The 19,505-nt window shown below is 38.6% G+C and overlaps 1 protein-coding gene and 2 pseudogenes across 2 annotated transcripts; 1 reads left to right on the top strand and 2 right to left on the bottom strand.

The window, feature by feature from the left end:
• Positions 1-97: 97 nt before the first annotated feature.
• On the bottom strand, positions 98-1,812 carry LOC147517950 (protein GRAVITROPIC IN THE LIGHT 1-like). The gene has a single exon (XM_086589980.1). The coding sequence runs from the start codon at positions 1,580-1,582 to the stop codon at positions 227-229; it is 1,356 nt and encodes a 451-aa protein (XP_086446106.1). The 5' UTR covers positions 1,583-1,812; the 3' UTR covers positions 98-226.
• A 1,372-nt stretch (positions 1,813-3,184) lies between these two features.
• LOC147517949 (protein FAR1-RELATED SEQUENCE 5-like) lies at positions 3,185-6,370 on the top strand (annotated as a pseudogene). The gene is made up of 7 exons (XR_015213969.1): positions 3,185-4,109; positions 4,225-5,215; positions 5,295-5,363; positions 5,451-5,513; positions 5,785-5,862; positions 5,939-6,010; positions 6,094-6,370. The product of XR_015213969.1 is annotated as a protein FAR1-RELATED SEQUENCE 5-like (transcript).
• A 602-nt stretch (positions 6,371-6,972) lies between these two features.
• LOC147517948 (cytochrome P450 78A5-like) lies at positions 6,973-15,409 on the bottom strand (annotated as a pseudogene).
• Positions 15,410-19,505: the final 4,096 nt, after the last annotated feature.

Genomic DNA, 19,505 nt, shown 5'->3' with positions numbered 1-19,505 from the left:
TTCTACATTAAGCTCGAGTTATAACTTATAAGAGACTTCAAATGCAACCACACGTCATTATCACGACTGTAAAGCAGTAAGCTATTCAACGAAGAACTTTGAACAACATAGCATTTACTCATTTAGTTCTAACTATTAACGTAATCGATGATTGAGTTACAAACTCAACTGTACATTTCAAGAGTTTAAGGTTCAAAAATCTAATAAGTAGCCAACAGCATAGAGATCATCTGGAACGCAAAATCCTGGACAAATAAACTCTTGACTTAATTACACTGCAACCAACCTTAAAACCAGGCATAACCATAAGCCCAACACCAGGTCCCCCATCGCTCTCTTCAAAATTATGTCTGTGATGATAAGTTATATCACTTTCATCCTCCACGACATTCTCCATATGATCTTCTGAGAATGCACTCCCTCTTTCAACCCCAAATATCTCAACATTTGTGTCCATTGATGCTCCAATCACACCTAGTAACCAGACCCACTTTGCCATTTTCACAAATATTTGGTAAAACAAAGTCCTTGGATGACCCCCTTGGATCACAAGATTCCTTTGATCCAAATTCCCAAAGAACGATAATTCCATCTTTGAATGTACCACCAACATATACTTCAATATGCAGAATCTCGCAAATTCCGAATTCGGGTATTGAATGAGAGCATCAAGTGGGTCTTCAAACCTTGTAACAATATCTTCCATACTATGATACTGGAATGTAAACCCATGGAACATTCTTCTTGATATATAAGCTTCAAATGCATACTTCTTGTGTGATCTCTTTGAATAAATTATTGAATCCTCAATCGTATTCGCCGCAGAGTCTAAATCCCACTTTGAAGCTTTCATTAAGCTAATCAAAGGCTTTGCGAAATCATGAATCGCTTTGGAAGCTTCTTTGAAAGTATTAACCATCATGTCTACACTTAAACCCTTGCAAAACCCAACATTTTCTCCATCCAAATAATTCTGTTCACTGATTTTCTCACCCAGTGCAGCATTCTTAACATCTACCTCCTCAATTTCTTTCTTCAATCTAAGAATCTCGGCATCTTTCGCTTCGAGTTGAAACTGTAGATTCTCCAAGTGATTCTCGTGATCTTGAATCACTTCAACCAACAAAGGATCCAATAAAGAAGAATGAGATTTGGGTTTGGGTTTGGGTTTGGTCACATTCTTGTAAAACTTCTTGAAATCACAAAGGGTTTTGAGTTCATTAACAATAAGATCATTTGCAGCTTGAAGGTTATTGGGGTTGTAAGGAAAATGAGCTTGTTGAAGCTGAATATAAGCAAGTTTCAAAGTGGAAATGGTATCAAATAACCTTAGTAACAAAACAGCAACTACTTCATCATTGCTTTTAACTATCTTTTCTTCATTGGGTTGTGGATAGATTTTCTCCTCATCACCCCATTGTGTTTCTTCAGTAGATTCACCGCTACTTCCTTCTTCAAACTTGTTGGGATTTTCATTAGAAAAAACCCCAAGAGATCTAAGTTTGCAAACTTTTGCAAATCTTGAAACTATGTCGGATATATTAGAAGAAGCTTTTGAAGGGTTCTTACCAAGTTTTTCCATAGCCCCAACTCAAAAGTCGAAGATTTTGCAAATTAAAACGCACTCATTACTCTAACTCTAAAGTCTAAACTAGTTATTGGAAAGCGGGATTTAAGCTAAAATGCCAGAAAATCTGGTAAAGAAAAGAACGAATCTTATTTTAGGTATAAGGCTAGAAGTATAGTCGTATAGAACACAAAGGGCACAGAGCACAAGAAGTGCTTTTTTGTTCCTACTCAAAAGCGACTTATGTGGACTTTGTGAAGACATTTTGAAACGCTTCAATCAAATTAATCATGAATATTGTAATGTTTTTGTTCTGACTGGGCAGATAAAATTTTGAATTTGCAGAGTTTGAAAATGGACTGCACGCGGGCTTAAACTTGACTGTCCTTGAGTCTTCTGCCTCTGCAAATTCCCAGAGAAAAAAAAAAAAAAATACTAGGTGCCAAAATGCCGAAGAGATTGTCCAAATGGCTCTTCTAAGATTTCATTTCGTCATGTATATGCATTTCGTCCAAAAATTGGAACTTAGTATCGCAAGCTTGTGAGCCATAGCGCCCTCTCAAACTTGTGGCAACAATACTTTGAGGCGGGTTGCATACTTTAATATGCATAGTTAGTGATTTCGAATGGAAATTCTATAATATTTCATTTTTTGAAAAATTGGAATTATCTATATTTAGGCTTTTAGGGTCGAAAAATAGTAAATTTCAAAATATAATTGAAATACACCTAAATACATGATGGAATGCCAGTTTTAGATTTGTCAGAATTCTGACAATTCCAAAATCTTGAACAATTCTGACAATGGTGTTATTATCCGGGCGCGACTACAACAAAAGGTCCAGTACACAATTTTTTTACGAAGTCGGGGCACCTGATTGATTTAGGATTATGACCACGGATCATAACGACGTGGCACTAAAGAAACACTAATATCTCACTGCAAAAGAGGAATAGAAATAAAAACCAAAACAATCGACCAAAATAGGCTCTCTAAACAACACAACTATATTTTCTCTATCTCTCTATCTAACAATAGTTTCCGACCAAATCTGCCCATCTCTATCTAATGATAGTTTAATTGAGGTAATTTTAGTATCAATTTAACTACTTAGATAGTTTGTCTCTCTCTCTTCCTAAATTATAAAATATATGTTTTTGTGCTTTAAATTTATTATTCAGCTGTAAGTTTTTTTTTTTTTTTGCAATTAATTCATGTAGTTTTATCATCTGCAAGTAAAGACAATATGACTGAAAATGAACAAGTTGCATGGGTGATGTATGTGAAGATGATGAACCTCACGGTGGTGTTATCGGTGATAAAATCTATGAAATTGAAAAAAACGTGAATATATATTCTCCATGTGAAGGAATGGAGTTTGATTCTCTCGAAGAAGCATATGTGTTTTACAATAATTACGCTGGTCACATTGGTTATAGTGTTCGAAAGAACACCGTGAATAGATCAAGAGTAACCAGAGAAATTAATGGTTGGACATTTTGTTGTTCTTTTGAGGGGATGCGAGATTCTCAAGCCAAGTGATTTGAAGAGAGAAAGCGGAACAAAACTGATACGAGAACAGGTTGTAAGGCAATGATGGTTGTTCACAAAAAAAAAAGATGAAGTAAAAATGGATCATGTCGAAAGTTGTTGAAAATCATAACCATAATTTCGTCACTCCAAGTAAAAAACACCTGCTTTGATCGCAGAGACAGATTGACCCGAGCCAACAGATTATCGTGGATACCATGGACTCAGTAGGAATTAGAGGAAGTCTGATGGCTAGTTTTATGGTTAGCGAAACCGGTGGGATTCAAAATATGGGATTTACTAAGAAAGACTTAAGTAATTATTTGAGTACAAAATGCCAAAGGGACCTTGCCAATGGCGATGCACAAGCTGTGCTTGATCATCTTCAGCAACAACAAATGGATAATCCTGCTTTTTGTTATTTGATACAAATTGACTTAGAATGGCGTATGACAAATTTTTTTTGAACAGATGCTAAGTTGAGGATGGATTACTATTATTTTGGAGATGTTATTTGTTTTGATCCTACGTATGGAATAAATAAGTTCGGTATGCCATTTGCTCCTATGGTTGGTATAAATCATCATTTCCAAACAGTATTACTTGGTGGTGTCTTGCTGTATTCTGAAACGGAAGAGTCTTTTATGTGGGTAATGAAAAATTTGATGGCATCAATGGATGGAAAACAACCGAAAGTTATCATCACTGATCAAGATTCAGCCATTGGAGGGGCTATTGAGAAAGTTTTACCTGGTACTCATCATAGATATTATTTATGGCATATAACTAGAAATACAAGGAAACATTTGGCTCATGAGTTTGTCTCAAAAGAAAATATGTTTAGGAATTTCTGCAAGTGTTTATATGGTTACGAGACTGTTGCAAAGTTTGAGCATAATTGGGAGGTAATGCTTGAAAAGTATAATCTAAAAGAGAATAAGTGGCTAGAAAATTTATTTGGAAAGCGTGAAAAGTGGGCATCAGCTTACAGACGTGAACTATTTTCAGCAGGTATATCATTTCTAGTATCTATTTTTTTTTTTTTTTTCTCGGGCTGGTTATCTCAATGGCAGTTACATCACTTTGCTTTGAATAATTTCTTTGTGGTCTAATTATAAATTTGCAGGTATGTACACGACCCAACGGAGTGAAAGCATCAACTCTTACTTTGATAAATACTTGACAAAAGGTATGGCTCTTTCTAAGTTTGTTAAACAATATGAATTAGCTATCTTGGATAGGCAGGAGGAAGAAAACAAGGAAGATTATGCCACCATTTATGCAAGGCCAGTTTTAAGACTTAACGTTAAAATTGAGAAGGAGGCAGCTGAAGTTTATACAAAAAGTATCTTTTGTAAGTTTCAAGAACAGTTATATCAAGGTCTTTCTTACCGCCATAGGAAAGTTGATGAGCATGGAACAAAATGTGTCTACAAAGTATGGATGGAAGGATGATCGGTGGTAAGAAGACCGTCTGTTTTGAGCCTTCTACAATGAGTGCAAAATGTAGTTGCCAATTGTATGAATTTGCAGGTTATTTGTGTAGGCATATCTTGAAGATTTTTTTAGTTGAAGATGTTCAAACTCTCCCAAAACAGCATGTACTCAAAAGATGGACAAGAGAAGCAAAATCTGGTTCAGTGGTGTTCGAAAATGAAGAAATTCAAGTGAGTCGTCAAGAAAGTAAAACAAGTAAATATTGCAAACTTTGCAAACTTGGAGTCAATATTGTGTGTAAGGCTTCACCGTCTGATGAAGTATACGAAGTGGCAATGAAAGGTTTACACAATACCTTACGAGATGTTGAAGCTACACTTAGGAATATATCATTACGTTAGGAGGAGCAGAATGAAAAAAGTGAAAATGAGCAAAATAATCAAACAAGAACCCCAGTTGCCCATATTCATAAGCCATTACTTGATCCACCTTTTGTGAAGCCCAAAGGTCGACCCAAGGATTTTACATCGTTTCTTGATAAGGGAAAAAATGGGACGAAGAAAGGCACTAAGAAAAACACTCAAGCAAAGCTAAATGCCAAAAAGAAGAAAACTCAAGGAAAGGAAATCTCAGATGGAGGGGCTACTGAAAGAGATTCGGATTTTCACACCTTCAGTCAGGTAACTAAAATTGTGTTCAACTTTATTTAGTAGCATTCGCTATTGTTTTGATTCAACAATATTCTTCTGGATTTCGTAGGACCTTATGATGGATGTTGAACAACAATCTCGATACACTCATGGCTTCATGCTCCCCTCTTTTAATCAGGTTAATGTTATAATTGTTTTTTTTTTGCCGCTGGTTGTTGTTGCATTTGTAGACGTTATTATATTGATTTTTTTTTTATGTTGCTAGGAGTATTTTGGGACTAGTACTCATAGTTTTCTGCCTAGTCATCAACCTTTCCCTTTGAGTCAGGTACCATACAACCTTCTCACTTAAATAGATAAACAGTGTTAAGTATTGACATAATAGCTAGATACATAAATGGTCCCATGGTGATTATATAGGAGTCTTTTCTGGTCGGAAATAATTTTGAGATACAACATAATGTGACATCCACTAGAATTGTGTTTGAAGTTCTAATTAAATTCGCTTGTTATCAATAAACCTTTGCATGTGGCAACAATTTTAATACAAACATATATGTTTTTTTTTTTTTTTTTTTTTTTTTTTTTTTTTTATACAGGGAACTTTTGAACATCTTTTCTTGAGGCCTCAACAACCTCATGGAATTGCAAGCATTGATCTCAACAATATGTTGCAGGTGATTATATTAGTATTTTACAGTAAAACTTGTTCACAGTATAACTCTATTTACGCCATTTTTTTTCGTCTTTCAGGATTCATTGTTGTGACTTTGTAATTAGTAATCACTTGACTTAAAACCAGAATAATCAAATTCTTTTTGTTTGGTATGTGTTTTTTTCTATATTACCGCAATAGCTAGTGTAATCTGGTGTATCTATGGCATTGATTCTATTATTTTCATGTGTAGGTGCGCTTTGTAAATGGTAGAAATAGCTTGGAATTAATTTTGGCGAAAAAGACAGCTGACTTCGTCATGGATCAAAATATAACATTTTGTTCATAGGTTTATTTTGTAAATGGATGGAAAGGGTTAACTGTACTCATGACAATTTTTGCTTCATAGTTAATGTTGTCTGAGTATATTTTTTCAAAAGAGTCTTAGTGATTCAATATGACAATTGTAATATTTTGCCTAGTGAATTAAATTTCTCTTAAGTATACGATTTGCCAACACAAACATACTTCCGGTGTGGGAAAGAAGTTATGTCAGAGTTTTGACTACAAGTTCTGTCAGAGTTGAAGGATACTTATGCAAGCTGAGTTCTGTCTAATCTTTGTATATGACTAGTAGAAAGAAGTTGAGCTATTTCGGTCTATTACCTATTTCTAATCTTTGTAACAGTCCACAACTAATGGTTTTCACTTAATGATCTTTGGGATTATGTTTCCACTTAATGGTTTCTAAATTCTAATGTGAATACGCTGTTTTTAGTTCCTTGTCCTGGTTGTTTCTTGCAGCTCTTGAGATAGTTTGTAGCTTTCTATTCTTTGACTCGTTTTTAGCACACATTATTCACATTGTGTTTCTCTGCAACTCTGACAACACAAAGAATTGGACATCCACTTTCATCCATTTAGCACACATTATTCAACTCTGACAACACAAAGAATTGGACGTCCACTTTCATCATATCCATTTTGAATAAATACTAGCACAACAACGTACACTAGCTAATAGCTAAAAGTTTACCCTATATGTAGGGACGTACAACATCCAGACTTAGTGTTCGCATTGGAAGTTTTAAAAATAAGAATCTAAGGGTAGAATCTCGAATGGATTAAGAAGTTGGATAATATCCAAATTTGGTTAATGAAGATTGTGCAACAACCCAATAAATTTTGTTCGTAATACAAATACATAAAGACTTAACATCAGAACATACAATATCCAATAAGTTTTCTCGAGCACAAGCGTAACCACCTTCGGATATATAACCTCTGTCATATCAAAAGAGTTCATAGAAAATTGGTCCTCGTCCATGAAACGCTCAAGTTCGAATTCATTAGGCTCAGACCAGGCATTTTCATCATGGGTGATTGCCCACATATTCACCATAGCAGTGGTTCCAGCAGGGATAAAGTTCTTCCCAATGTAGACGTCATGGATGGCTAATCGTGCCCACGACAAGAGCGGGGCCAGGAGGGTGCACACGGAGGGATTCCTTCACTATTGCTAGGAGATAAGGAAGATTGGGTAAGTCAGAATCTGATACTAATCGGTTGTTGCCAACAAAAGCGTCGATTTCAGCTTGAGCTTTTGATTGAATATCTGGATGTAGGACCATCCTTGCAAGAATCCATTCCAAGAGGATTGCAACTGTATCAGTACCCCTAAATATCATTTCATGAAATCACAATCATATAGATCTTAATCAGAATATTTTCAATGCACTATGATTATAAAACATAAGATTGCATTTTATACAAATCATACATTATACAAATCATTCGTGAAAAACATTCCTCATGTGATTCCATATTCCTTCCAAATAACACTTTTGATATATACTGAAAAAGTACCAAAACGAAACCACAAAATTCTGTAAGGTAACAACACAATTACAACACACCACCAACATTCAAGCCTACCATGACACTACTTAAAGAACAAAGCTCATAACTCTTGACAACCATAATGAAGACTCGTGAGTAATTGAGCGACATCATCGTATCAATATAAAAAAAAAAAAAAAATTAACAATATGTCAATACCTGAAAATAATCTAAATAGACCACAAATTAATTTTCATTCATTAAAAACTTAAGGGAGTTCCCAATACTAATGAGTTCCCAAAGTAAAGGTAGCACACAAGTGAACAATTGTCAAATTAAAACTTGAAACTGAAATTACAAAAAGTAAATGAAGAGAGAAGAACTTCTTACCCAGAGAACAACAACCATATCAGAATCAGCGAGAGACTATTTTCCATTTCCAAGTCAAGCAGAACATCAACAAAGTCACCAACCCCAACTTCCCATTCACCCTCTTCATCCTATGTTCTTCAATGATCTTTCCAACAAAAACATTCACCTTAGAAACCAACTTCTTACATCTTTTCCTCACACCTTGAAAATCAAACCACCCCAACACAGGAATATGATCACTCCATTTAAAAATCCCAAGTAACTCATACCCTTCACTCACCAACTCTTCAAGCTTAAACCCATCCCCAAAACCATCATGCCCAAAATCATACCTCTTCCCAAAAACACTGATCATCACATTATTCAAAGACCCAAAATGTAAAACTCTCTTTACTTCAACTTCCCCACTTACCCTCATTATACTTTTTATTTCCCCAATCATTTTCTCACCAATCTCACTTCTAAACAAACTGAAACTAGTTATTCTTCTTGGACTGAATAAATGGGTATAGTAGCTGAGATTCTTCTTAGATTCCTCCAGTACTCACCAAAAGGAGCAAAACCTAAATTCGTGTCTAGCAGCTATGCACGCAATTCTCAGCTGCAACAACACTTCTCAGCTGATAAACTCCCAGTTTGATCAATGTTTCTTGAAAATTCCCGATGAACTGCAAAAGATAGGCCAAGTGAGATCAAACTTTCATAATCCACAAGCTATTGTACTATTACAGTATCACATAAGAACAATTTTCTTGCAATGCTAAAATCATAGCAAGTATAGAACAGGAAAAGGCACGCTATCCACAATATGGCGCTATCCACAATAGGAAAGGGCACGTCCCATAATTGTGTATAAAACTACCTAAATATTAGCCACATTTGGGATGGGCTCAACAGGAAACAATATGGTGCAAAATGGTGTAGCAAATACAATAGAGTGATATAGCATGTAGCTAATTGTGTATAATACTATAGATACCTTTCATTTCTTTCTTTGCTCCTCTTGCCTCTAAGCCTCTCTCCTCCTTCAGCAAGACTGCACAAGAAGAATTTCAATGGAAAACACATACTCTTTGCAAAATATCATACTTCAAAGGTGCAAGCAAACTAATGTTCTGATGTCTTCTGATCATAATCGTTCAGAAGTCAAATAACCATTTGTTAAAAATCAAACTTCGAAAGTAAGCATATATAAGAACAACGAAAATAATCGGCTTAATATTCACTAGATGTTTACCTTCCGTTGTTTCTTTTCCTCCTTTGATTCCACACCCTGTTGTTTAATTGGTTTCCTTTTTCAGCTTATCAAATCTTGACCCCCGAGCTTCTTCGAATCAAGAGAATATACGATTTGAAAATCAAAATTTGTTAATTTGGAGCGAAAGAAACAGCTTGATGATAAGATTATTTTGGGGTGGAAATTTTGGGTTTGATTTTACCGGGGAAATGAGGAGAGAGAAACGAGAAGTGAAGAATTTGTTTATTTTATCTTATTTCATTTTTTTATTATCTGCCACGTCATTCCAATCCAGCCAATAAGAGATGACTTCGCAAAAAAATTTTGTGCTGGGCCATGTGGTGTAGTCGCGCTCTTATTATCTTGACTAAGATAAAAGGAAAAAAGTGAACATTAAACATGCAATGCTACTCGTGGGGTCTGCTTACCAAACAAATATTGTATTGGAAGTTTGGAAGTTCTATAATTTATCCAGGGAGTGGTTATGCCTATCCTCATTTTCCAAGGGAACGATTTCTTGATGAGCTTTGAGATTAACCAAAAGAATTGCCAAACAAGTAACCACAGTACCGCACAACAATAATCTCCCATTAGCCAGGACTCTACATGTAAGTACCTTCCATTCACAGACGTTCACTACATCACTACGTGTCCAATCTATCAAGTTGTATTCTCACAACTCGTATATCACCAGATTGTATTGCGCCACAAGAACGTAATTAATCAAGACCCAAACTCAAGTCGTCCCAAATATCAAATACAACTATAGATAGAAATAAATGATCTACCGTGATCCTGAAGCTTAGTTAACGCACCAATGAAATAAACATTTACTTTGTAACAGCAGGAGTAATGACAAATCATCAAGAGAGCACAAAATATGGATCTACACTTAATAACGGCCTGAAGCAAATAAAGAAAGTCAGACCAAACATCTATAAGTAGAGAGAGATGAATTACGTAAGGCTTGATTCAAGTTCACCCAAGAAACTTGATACGTAGACAACTCTTATCCCAAGCAAGAGTGCAGTCATTGCCTCTCAACCTCAACATTAGGTCGTAGGTAGAAACCCACACATCTACATTGGCGCCGTCTGTCGGTTTGTCTTCTTGAGAAAAACCATTCATACCATTTTCGCAAGCCCACAAAACTTGGTAAAACCACTATAAAAGGACAACTCAAAGCTTTAGCATATCAAATGAAGACTCTCCAAGATTCTTTTACAGCCCTTCAACAAGAGAATCAAACTTTTCGCGAACAAACAACATCCAATGCCAACAACATAGATCCCGACGCCATTAACAATGGCGTCACAGCACTTACAACCACCATAAATCAACGCCTTGATGACTTCGCTCAGTGGTTAGACAAGTCAAGCGAAAAAACTAGCGCAGCCCAGACCGTTCAGAAGATGCTCCAGTCATACATAGCGTCACCATTCACCACGAAAGTCAGGGACAAACAACCTCCTACTGATTTCATCCAGGCAAAGTTCCCAATGTACGACGGTAGCTCGTGTCCAGGCCAGTACATAGCTCGTTTCAGCCAAATCCTAGCGTTCTACAATGCTCCAGACTTTGACTACCTCAAATGCAAACTCTTTCCAGCCAGCTTAAAGGATGAAGCATTAGACTAGTTCTACACGCTAACTCTTGATTCAATCCACTACTTCGACAAGCTGGTTGAAACATTCGCAGTAGAGTTCGTCCACAATAGGAAGAAACAAGCCAACCTAGACTTGTTGTTCCAACTAAAGCAAGCACACGGCAAGACTATTCGCGCTTCTTAGGACATTTCAAAAAGGAACTGCTATCAATGGAGCCAAGCCTCAAGGACAGCTTTGCAACCTCGGCATTCATTAATGCCCTCCTAGACGATTCTGAGCTAGCATGGTCTCTCATGCGTAATAAGCCAGAACGTCTAGACGACCTATACCACAGAGTCGACAAGTACATGAAGTACGAAGAATGGATGGCTCAACGCAAAAGCAAAGAAGTCCTCGTAGTAAGCGACAAACGAGGACCCAAAGAAAGCAAGCAATACTCCGGCAACAACAAGAGCACCAACTCCCAAAATCCATCTTACACCAAGAGAGAATTCTCCAATTTCTCCAGAACGCCAGGCCACATCTTGAAGAAGATATATACATCACCTTACTTCAAACCAAACATCAACAAGGTGATAGCAATATCAGGACGCCCATATTGCCACATCCACAAACTCTATCACCATGACACAGATGAATGTTGGAGCCTAAAGCACTACCTCTAAGACTTAGTCAAAGAGGAAAAGCTAAAAAATTTCCTCCCAGAAAGCAACCTCAGGCATAAACTGAATGCTAACCGCAATAGAAGCAGAAGTCGTAGTCATGAATGACCTGCACGCAGAAGGAGCAGAAGCAGAACAGCCCGACGATTTAAATCTCCAGGTCGGTCAAGGCACAATAGACGATAGCACTCCATTGATCACAACGAGGAAAAGGTAATCCACATGATTACAAACACCTCCAGCAATGACACCTCCGGTTGTGAAAAGCGCAGGCGCGTAAGAGCACTGCAAGAAATCTACCACCTATCCCACAAAGCTGAAGTGATCACTCTTGTTAGCTCTCAAACTAATACTGTAATATCATTCACCGAGGAAGATCTCGACAAGGTGTGTCTACCGCTATAATGATGCTCTGGTAGTACACGTCAAGATCAATGGATGGACAGTTAAGCAGGTTCTAATCGATCCAGGTAGCTCCTGCAACATCTTTTTCTACCAAACATACAAGGATATGCACCTACCAGACTCGGTGATGATAGAGTCAAACACACCACTCTACAGGTTCAATGGAGACCGAACATATGTCATTGGAGATGTCATCCTACCAGTCTCCATTGGAGAAAAAGAAGACATGGTTAAGACCTCAACACGCTTCAGTATGATAGATGTCAAGTTATCGTACACTGCCATCCTAGGACGCAGGTGGATTCACAAAATCCAAGCAGTTCCATCAACATTACACCAAGTCATGTGATTCCCCGGACCCCGAGGCATCATGGAGCTCAGAAGCAACCAACTAGAAGCTCATCGATACAATCAATTAAGCACAACAACCAAGGCTAAAACTCAGGTCGTTAAGACAAATGACATCCCAAAGCTGCAAGATCTTCAAGCTTCCGGCCCTCCAGCACCAGTAACATAAAAGCTCAAGGAAAAACAAGCACAAGTCAAACCAGGAGAGAAAGTCAATTTGGGCAAAAATGATGACCAAAAATTTGTTTATGTAGGGGACGATTTAGACCCCAAGCTCAAGGAGCAACTTATAAATTTTTTATCTCTCAATAAAGATATTTTTGTTTGGTCGTATATCGATATGCCAAGAATCAACCCTCAAGTCGCTTGCCACAAATTAAATGTAGATCCAACTATAAAGCTTATCAAACAATGACCTTGGAAACTAGCATTCAAATTTCAAAAAGCCATCAATAAAGAGATAAAAAAGCTTAAAAATATTGGATTCATCAGAGATGTCGAATATCCGACCTGGTTAACTAACATATATTGTAGCTAAGAAAAATGGCGGTATGACTCTGCATCGATTTCACCAATGTCAACAAGCATTGCCCAAAAGACAGCTTCCCCTACCCCGGATTGACATACTTGTAAATCAAACTTGCGGACATGAACTTCTATCATTTATGGTCACATATAGCAGATACAATCAGATACCACTTGCAGAAGAGGACCAGGAAAAGACATCCTTCATAATCGAACAAGGAACGTTCTGCTACAACGTCCTACCATTCGGCTTGAAGAACGCCGGTGTGACCTACCAACGACTTGTCACAAAAATATTCAAATATATGCTTGGCGACACTATGGAAATCTACATAGACGACGTGGTAGTTAAAAACGCAAAGGCAAGCGACCACATTTCTCACCTGCAAGAAGCTTTTGAAAGATTGCACCAAAACAAGATGAAGCTCAACCCAGCAAAGTTCGTATTTGGGGTAGCCTCAGGGAAATTCTTAGGATACCTCATTTCACAAAGACGCATTGAAGCAAACCCAGAACAAATACAAGCTCTCCTTGAAATGCCAGAGCAAACTTCCAAACAACAAATACACAAGCTATCTGGCATGGTTTCAGCCCTCAATAGATTCATCTCACATGCATCTAACAAATGTAGACCGTTCCTTCAAATATTAAAGAAAGGCGCAACATTCACATGGACAGACGAATGCCACAAAGCTTTCAACGACCTAAAGGCTTACCTGTCAACTCCACCCGTCCTGTCTAAACCAAATGAAGGAGAAACATTGGGGCTTTACCTTGCGACTACAGATTTTTCCATAAGCTCGGTCCTCTTTCGCGAAAGTGAGGAAATCGAAAAACATGTCTATTTCACCAAAAAGACATTGGCAGATTCAAAAAAACATGCATTACTCCTCAATTGATAAAACAATGTTGGCTTTGTTATACTTTGCTGGCAAGTTTCGACCATACTTCCAGGCTCATGACATCAAGGTCTTAACAGATGCACCCATCAAGCAGGTCTTGAGTTCCACCAACAAAATAGCCTGCATGGCCAAATGGGCTGAAGAACTCAGAGAACATCACATCGAATTCTTCCCCAGAACGTTTCGCAAGGGTCAGGTCGTTGCCGACTTCCCAATTGAAGATATCAACTGGGAACCAGAGCCCATCACCTCACTCCATCAACCAACCACCCCAGACACATGGCATCTCTACGTAGATGGAGCTTGCAACAACAGCGGTAGTGGACTGGGGGCTGTGTTAACTTCACCATAAGGAGCCCAGCTACAAAAGTTTATCAAAATCGATTTCGCAACATCTAACAACGAAGTAGGATATGGAATATTAATCACAAGCCTCTGCATGGCACAACAATTACAAGTACGAAAGATCAAAGGTTACAGTAAATCACAATTAATCGTCAAACAGATCACCAAAGAGTATGTGACAAATGGAGCAAACTTATCCAAGTATGTCCAGGTTGTCAGCGATATAATCAACTCATTCTCAACATTCTCCTTGGAACACATTCTCCGAGAAGATAACAGACATGCAGATAGTCTGACTTTCTTAGCCTTAAAGACCCAAGAGACATGTCCCAGCACAGTTTACATTGACATCCTAGAGAGGCCCGCCTATCAACATGAATGTATTAACAGCCTCGCAGACTTCCAGCCCTCATCCAAGGAAGAGATCACCCAATCTTGGATCGGTCCATTTCTAAAATTTATCATATAAGGCAAGCTCCCAGTGGAGGCAAGGAATGCTCTACCATACAATTTTGCGGTCCCAGATCCACCGTCATCAACGGACGATTGTTTTGCAAATCCGTATGAGGACCTTACCTAAGGTGTATAACTCCACGCGAAGGCCAACTCATCTTTGACAAAATCCATAAAGGCAAATGTGGCAACCATGCAGGAGCAAGATCTCTCACTCACAAAGCAATCGCCTAAGGGTATTATTGGCCATTCATGCACATCGAAGTAAATAAGTATATTTTCAAATGCCACCAATGTCAAGCATTTGCTCACAACCATCTAAGTCCAGCAAAGGAGTTTATCAACATAGCCAGCCCATGGCCTTTTCATATGTGGGGGCTAGACATCATGGGACCATTTATCCCACAAAAGAAAAGAGGGCTCAAATACGTCCTTGCAACCACATATTACTTTACCAAATGGGATGAGGTGGTCCCACTTGTTCAAGTCAAGGAAGTCCACATCATCAACTTTCATATGGACCAATATCATCACAAGTTTGGTCTCACACCCTCATCATAGACAACAGAACCCAATTTGCCAACACACAAGTCAAGACATTCCTACAAAAGTGGCACATCACTCAAGCATTTTCTACACCTAGATGTGCACAAAGTAATGGCTAAGCAGAGGCCACAAACAAATCCATCAAAGAGAATCTCCAAAAGAAGTTGGAGAGCAAGAAAAGCCAATGGCCAGAACAACTCGAGAATATTTTATGGGCATACATAACAATAGCCTGAGCCAGTACCAACGAGTCTCCTTTCACACTTTGCTTCATAACAGAACCAGTAATACCATTAGAACTTATAATTACAACTACACGTTCTGACATCGTCGAATCAGGAAAAAACGACAACATCTTATCCAAAGAAGTCGACCTCCTAGAAGAGCGTAGGGAAACTGCTGCAATATCCCTAGCTCGGTATTATACCATCAAACCATCCAACGATCTTACAACAAGAATGTCGTCCCAAAATCTTTCCAAGCTGACGACCTAGTCCTCAAAAGGACCCTAGCACCAGCCAAACTTGACCCAACTTGGGAAGGCACATACGTTGTTCATGGAGTCATTGTAAATGGAGCTTACTAGATCAAAACTCAGCTCGGTGATGTGCTTCCCCGACCTTGGAATACAGCTCTACTCAAGCTCTTTTACTAATAATTTTTCTCCAGATGTATCAATCAATATAAATAAATTTTCATAAGCATTTCGTGTATAAGTGTTCTCCTTGCATTACATGAGTACCACACATCTTGCACTCGCTGCCCGATCTGGGATATCAAAGTCACCGACCTAACACCAACACCAGGGTTAAGCACGATTCAACTATAATTATCATGCAAAGACTAATTACCAATCAAATCTAATCCACGGTCCCCCAAAAGAACCACAAATCAACTTAACACCAACGCCAAGGTTAAGAACGATTTAACTATAATTGTCATGCAAAGGCTAATTATCAGTCAAATAATCAAATCCAAGGTACCCCAAAAAGGACACAAGTCAACTTAAGGCTTTTGAAAGAGTTAAGTTTGACTTGACTGTATATAATTACCACTCAAATGCAAATTATCAGTCAAAAATCAGTAAGAAGTTCTCCCAAAATGAACCACTCCATCAACCCATACACACCTAAGGACACGAAGAAACCTAGGTGTCAATTACACGCATCTATCAGGTCGTATAAAAATACTGACGACCTAAAAGCATCAGGCGATCTACCAAAATATGACAGGTCGTCGAATTTACTATTATGCAGGACATGAGGTCAAATAACAAAACAAGAAGCAAGCGAAGAAATCACACTCATACCAAATTCACAAATAATCTCATTTCAAAACAAGTAAGTAATTTAACTACTTTACTTACTACAAAGTCAGTTAGATACTAAGGGACCCCAAATTATCATGGGAAAATGACCTCAGCATCTTCATCAAAAATTGAAGTTATTAGTATCAGCAACAAAAATAGTTCAATAAATTTACCAACCATCAAACATATCATAAGAAGAACAAAATTAGTTCATACAAGAGAGATTTTCCACATTCAAGGGGCGCAGATTACAACCCTCTTCACCAATAGAGCCACCAGCCGGATCACCACTTGCATTAAGCACTTTAATAGCAACATCCTTAGTTGGTTCGGCAGCTGATGCATCACTCAGGTCAGTAAGCGGATCAGATCGTCTACTAGCATCTATAGTTGTACTTTCTATAGTTACTGCTGCAGCCCCACTTTCGACAGACATTTTCAAGGTTTTTGTATGAGCCATATTCATGACCACTAACATCACAGGTAAGAGGAGTGATAGAGAGACAAGTGGGCCTCAGATGGTATTAGGCTCAAGAGATAGGCCCAAAGAGACAAGCGGGGATGGTATTGGGCCCAATAGACGGGCCCAAGGAGAAAAAGCCCAGTGACTTTGACCTAAAAGAGGATGAGGAGAGAGAGGAAAAAGGGGGGGAAAAGGAAGAAGGAGGCGGCAGTGAAATGGGGAGAGGGGGAGACGGACAGTGAGGGGACATCTAAGACTAGAGGGTAGGAAACGGATTCATACAGTTTTGTACGTATGTTCTAGTTCCATATAATCATCCACTAGAACGTAGACATTACCGCTCTTTACCAGATCGACTAGGTCATTGTACTCCTTCTGAGCTAGTTCAGCAATGGCATGTGATTGTTTGCTCTCAGCAATCCAATGCGCTACCTCCACCTTTGAAAAGTCAAGGGATGGCTGCAATAAAGCCACCTTCCCAGCCAAATCACCGACTTGAGCCCTCAGCCCCACCACTTCAGCTCGTTCAACTTCTTGTACAGTCACCAGTTTGTCATAAGCTTCCTTGGCAACCTCTAGCTCCTTGTACAAGTCAGAAACAGTTGCCATATCTCTCAACTTCCTATACATTGCCAAAACTTGACAAGACAACAAAGTAAGTCAGGAGTTAATTAATATCACAAAGCACAAAACAAATCGTAGGTCGGAGATATACTTACAAAACACATCAAGCGATCCATATCTTTAAGGTTTGCCTCCAAATCCTTCCCATTCTCCAACGCATGTCTATCTCCATTTAGGGCAATACTCTCCAACAACCCATTAGCAACCAAAGACGACTTGAAACTACAGTCCTTATGTTTCACCAGTCATGGCAAACCAGTCAAGGGTCATAGTAGGTAACCATCCTATCTAGAACGTCAGGCCTACCTACCTCGTCATGCTAGGAAGCACCCCCATCCCCTTTACATTTCTGAGTAATAGGCTCAGCATCACTAGCCTTCTTCTTACCTTTACCATCCGCCACAGCAACATCATCTGTCAACTCCTTCAAATCCATTTTTTTCAGAGGAACCCGACCTAATGAAGAACGTCCACCCCTAGTAGAAAGTCATTCTTCACTCTCAGCCTCAGGTTGCATTCTCTTAGCCCCTTCTGGCTTACCACCTTCAGTTCGTCTCTTCAAAAAAGGCTTCCGAACTGAAGAAATACCCTCACCTCCCTCCCCAGCTCGTCTGGACACATCACAACTGCCAACAACACCACCACCTTTTGAACCACCAGCCAAGCTCCTCCCCCTAGCATTTGACCCTTAACCTCTCTCCATTTCAGTAGGTGAATCTGAATCTAAATCCACACAAATCAAACGACAAGCCCTTTTCTTCTGCTCAGCCTTCTTCAAGTTTATCTTTGCACCACCTCGTCTTTTGATGTAGTGCGCAACCTCCTCCAACAAAGACGTTTTTTCTTCCCAACTCAGCCTAGCAAACTCTTCAATAGCTCCTGTACATGTACGACCATGAATGACGACCTCTGTAAAACAAACAAACGTCATAACGTAATAATATCAACTCATGACCACAAACAAATGACCTACACAAGCAAACAACCTAAACAAATAGACATCCCACACAGATAGTGACCTACCATCAGTCCTCACACAACGATTCTCCAAAACACATCCAGGAGGACAATAACTCTCCACAATCAACAGAGGCCTATGCCACCATTCCTCCTTACTCACACTAACAATCACCAATGATTTACCCCTCATCACTTGTAAACCAAAGTTTATAGAATAAGACATTTTCACAGAGAAATGCTCTAGCATATCAGACAAACAAATATTGTAACCCCTCTGTCTCAACAGATCCAAAATATGAAACACCCTTTATCTATTACCCACAAATTGCAAAAGTGCCTTCCTACAAAAGTTTAGAACGTCCAAGGTAAGACGTGAGAACGGTAACCTCAACCCAACCTTCAGTTGGCCATACGTAATCACAACCCCACCATCTTGAAGAATATAGTCTGAACCAAAAATGTTCTTCTCACTACTCAGATCGTATATCATCAGATTGGGAATCTCCATCCCAAACTCCTTTCTCAAATCCCCAAAATTATCAAACACCGACCTGGGTACCGCCTCCTTAGTCATCGTCTCCAATGAGGAAGATGATGACGCCTCATCTTCACTACGAGCCCTAACGACACCTGTTTCGGTAGTAACCTGCTTCAACACAACGAGAGCAATGGTAAAGAACGCATTAAGAAACAGAGGAATTTGATGTTGGGGAAGATGAAACTGAACCAAATAATGGCTGCCTACGTACCCAAGATCTATTCTCCAGGGATCAAGTTTCAACGTAGTTCTTTGTTGTGAGAGAGAATATTTTTTATGAATTGGTAAAGATTGAGTCCTAAGAGGACTGTGTTTGTTTGTCAAAAGAATTGTTATATTTCTATAATAATTGTTATCTCTTTAAACTTTTATCCTTATCTTTCTATAATAATGAACCTGGACATATTTTTAAATAGACCAGTTATTGGGTGCAGCTAGGATTAAGCCCTTGAGCTTAATTTATTTTGGCTGGATCTGTGAGCTTAATGAGCCACAAAGTGGGGGTCTATACATCTCCCTCTCTTTGGTGG

The sequence above is a fragment of the Coptis chinensis genome, chromosome 2 (genome assembly GCF_015680905.1).
Source record: "Coptis chinensis isolate HL-2020 chromosome 2, ASM1568090v1, whole genome shotgun sequence".
In the NCBI taxonomy this organism is placed as follows: domain Eukaryota; kingdom Viridiplantae; phylum Streptophyta; class Magnoliopsida; order Ranunculales; family Ranunculaceae; genus Coptis; species Coptis chinensis.
This window is presented reverse-complemented; position numbering and strand designations above follow the sequence as displayed.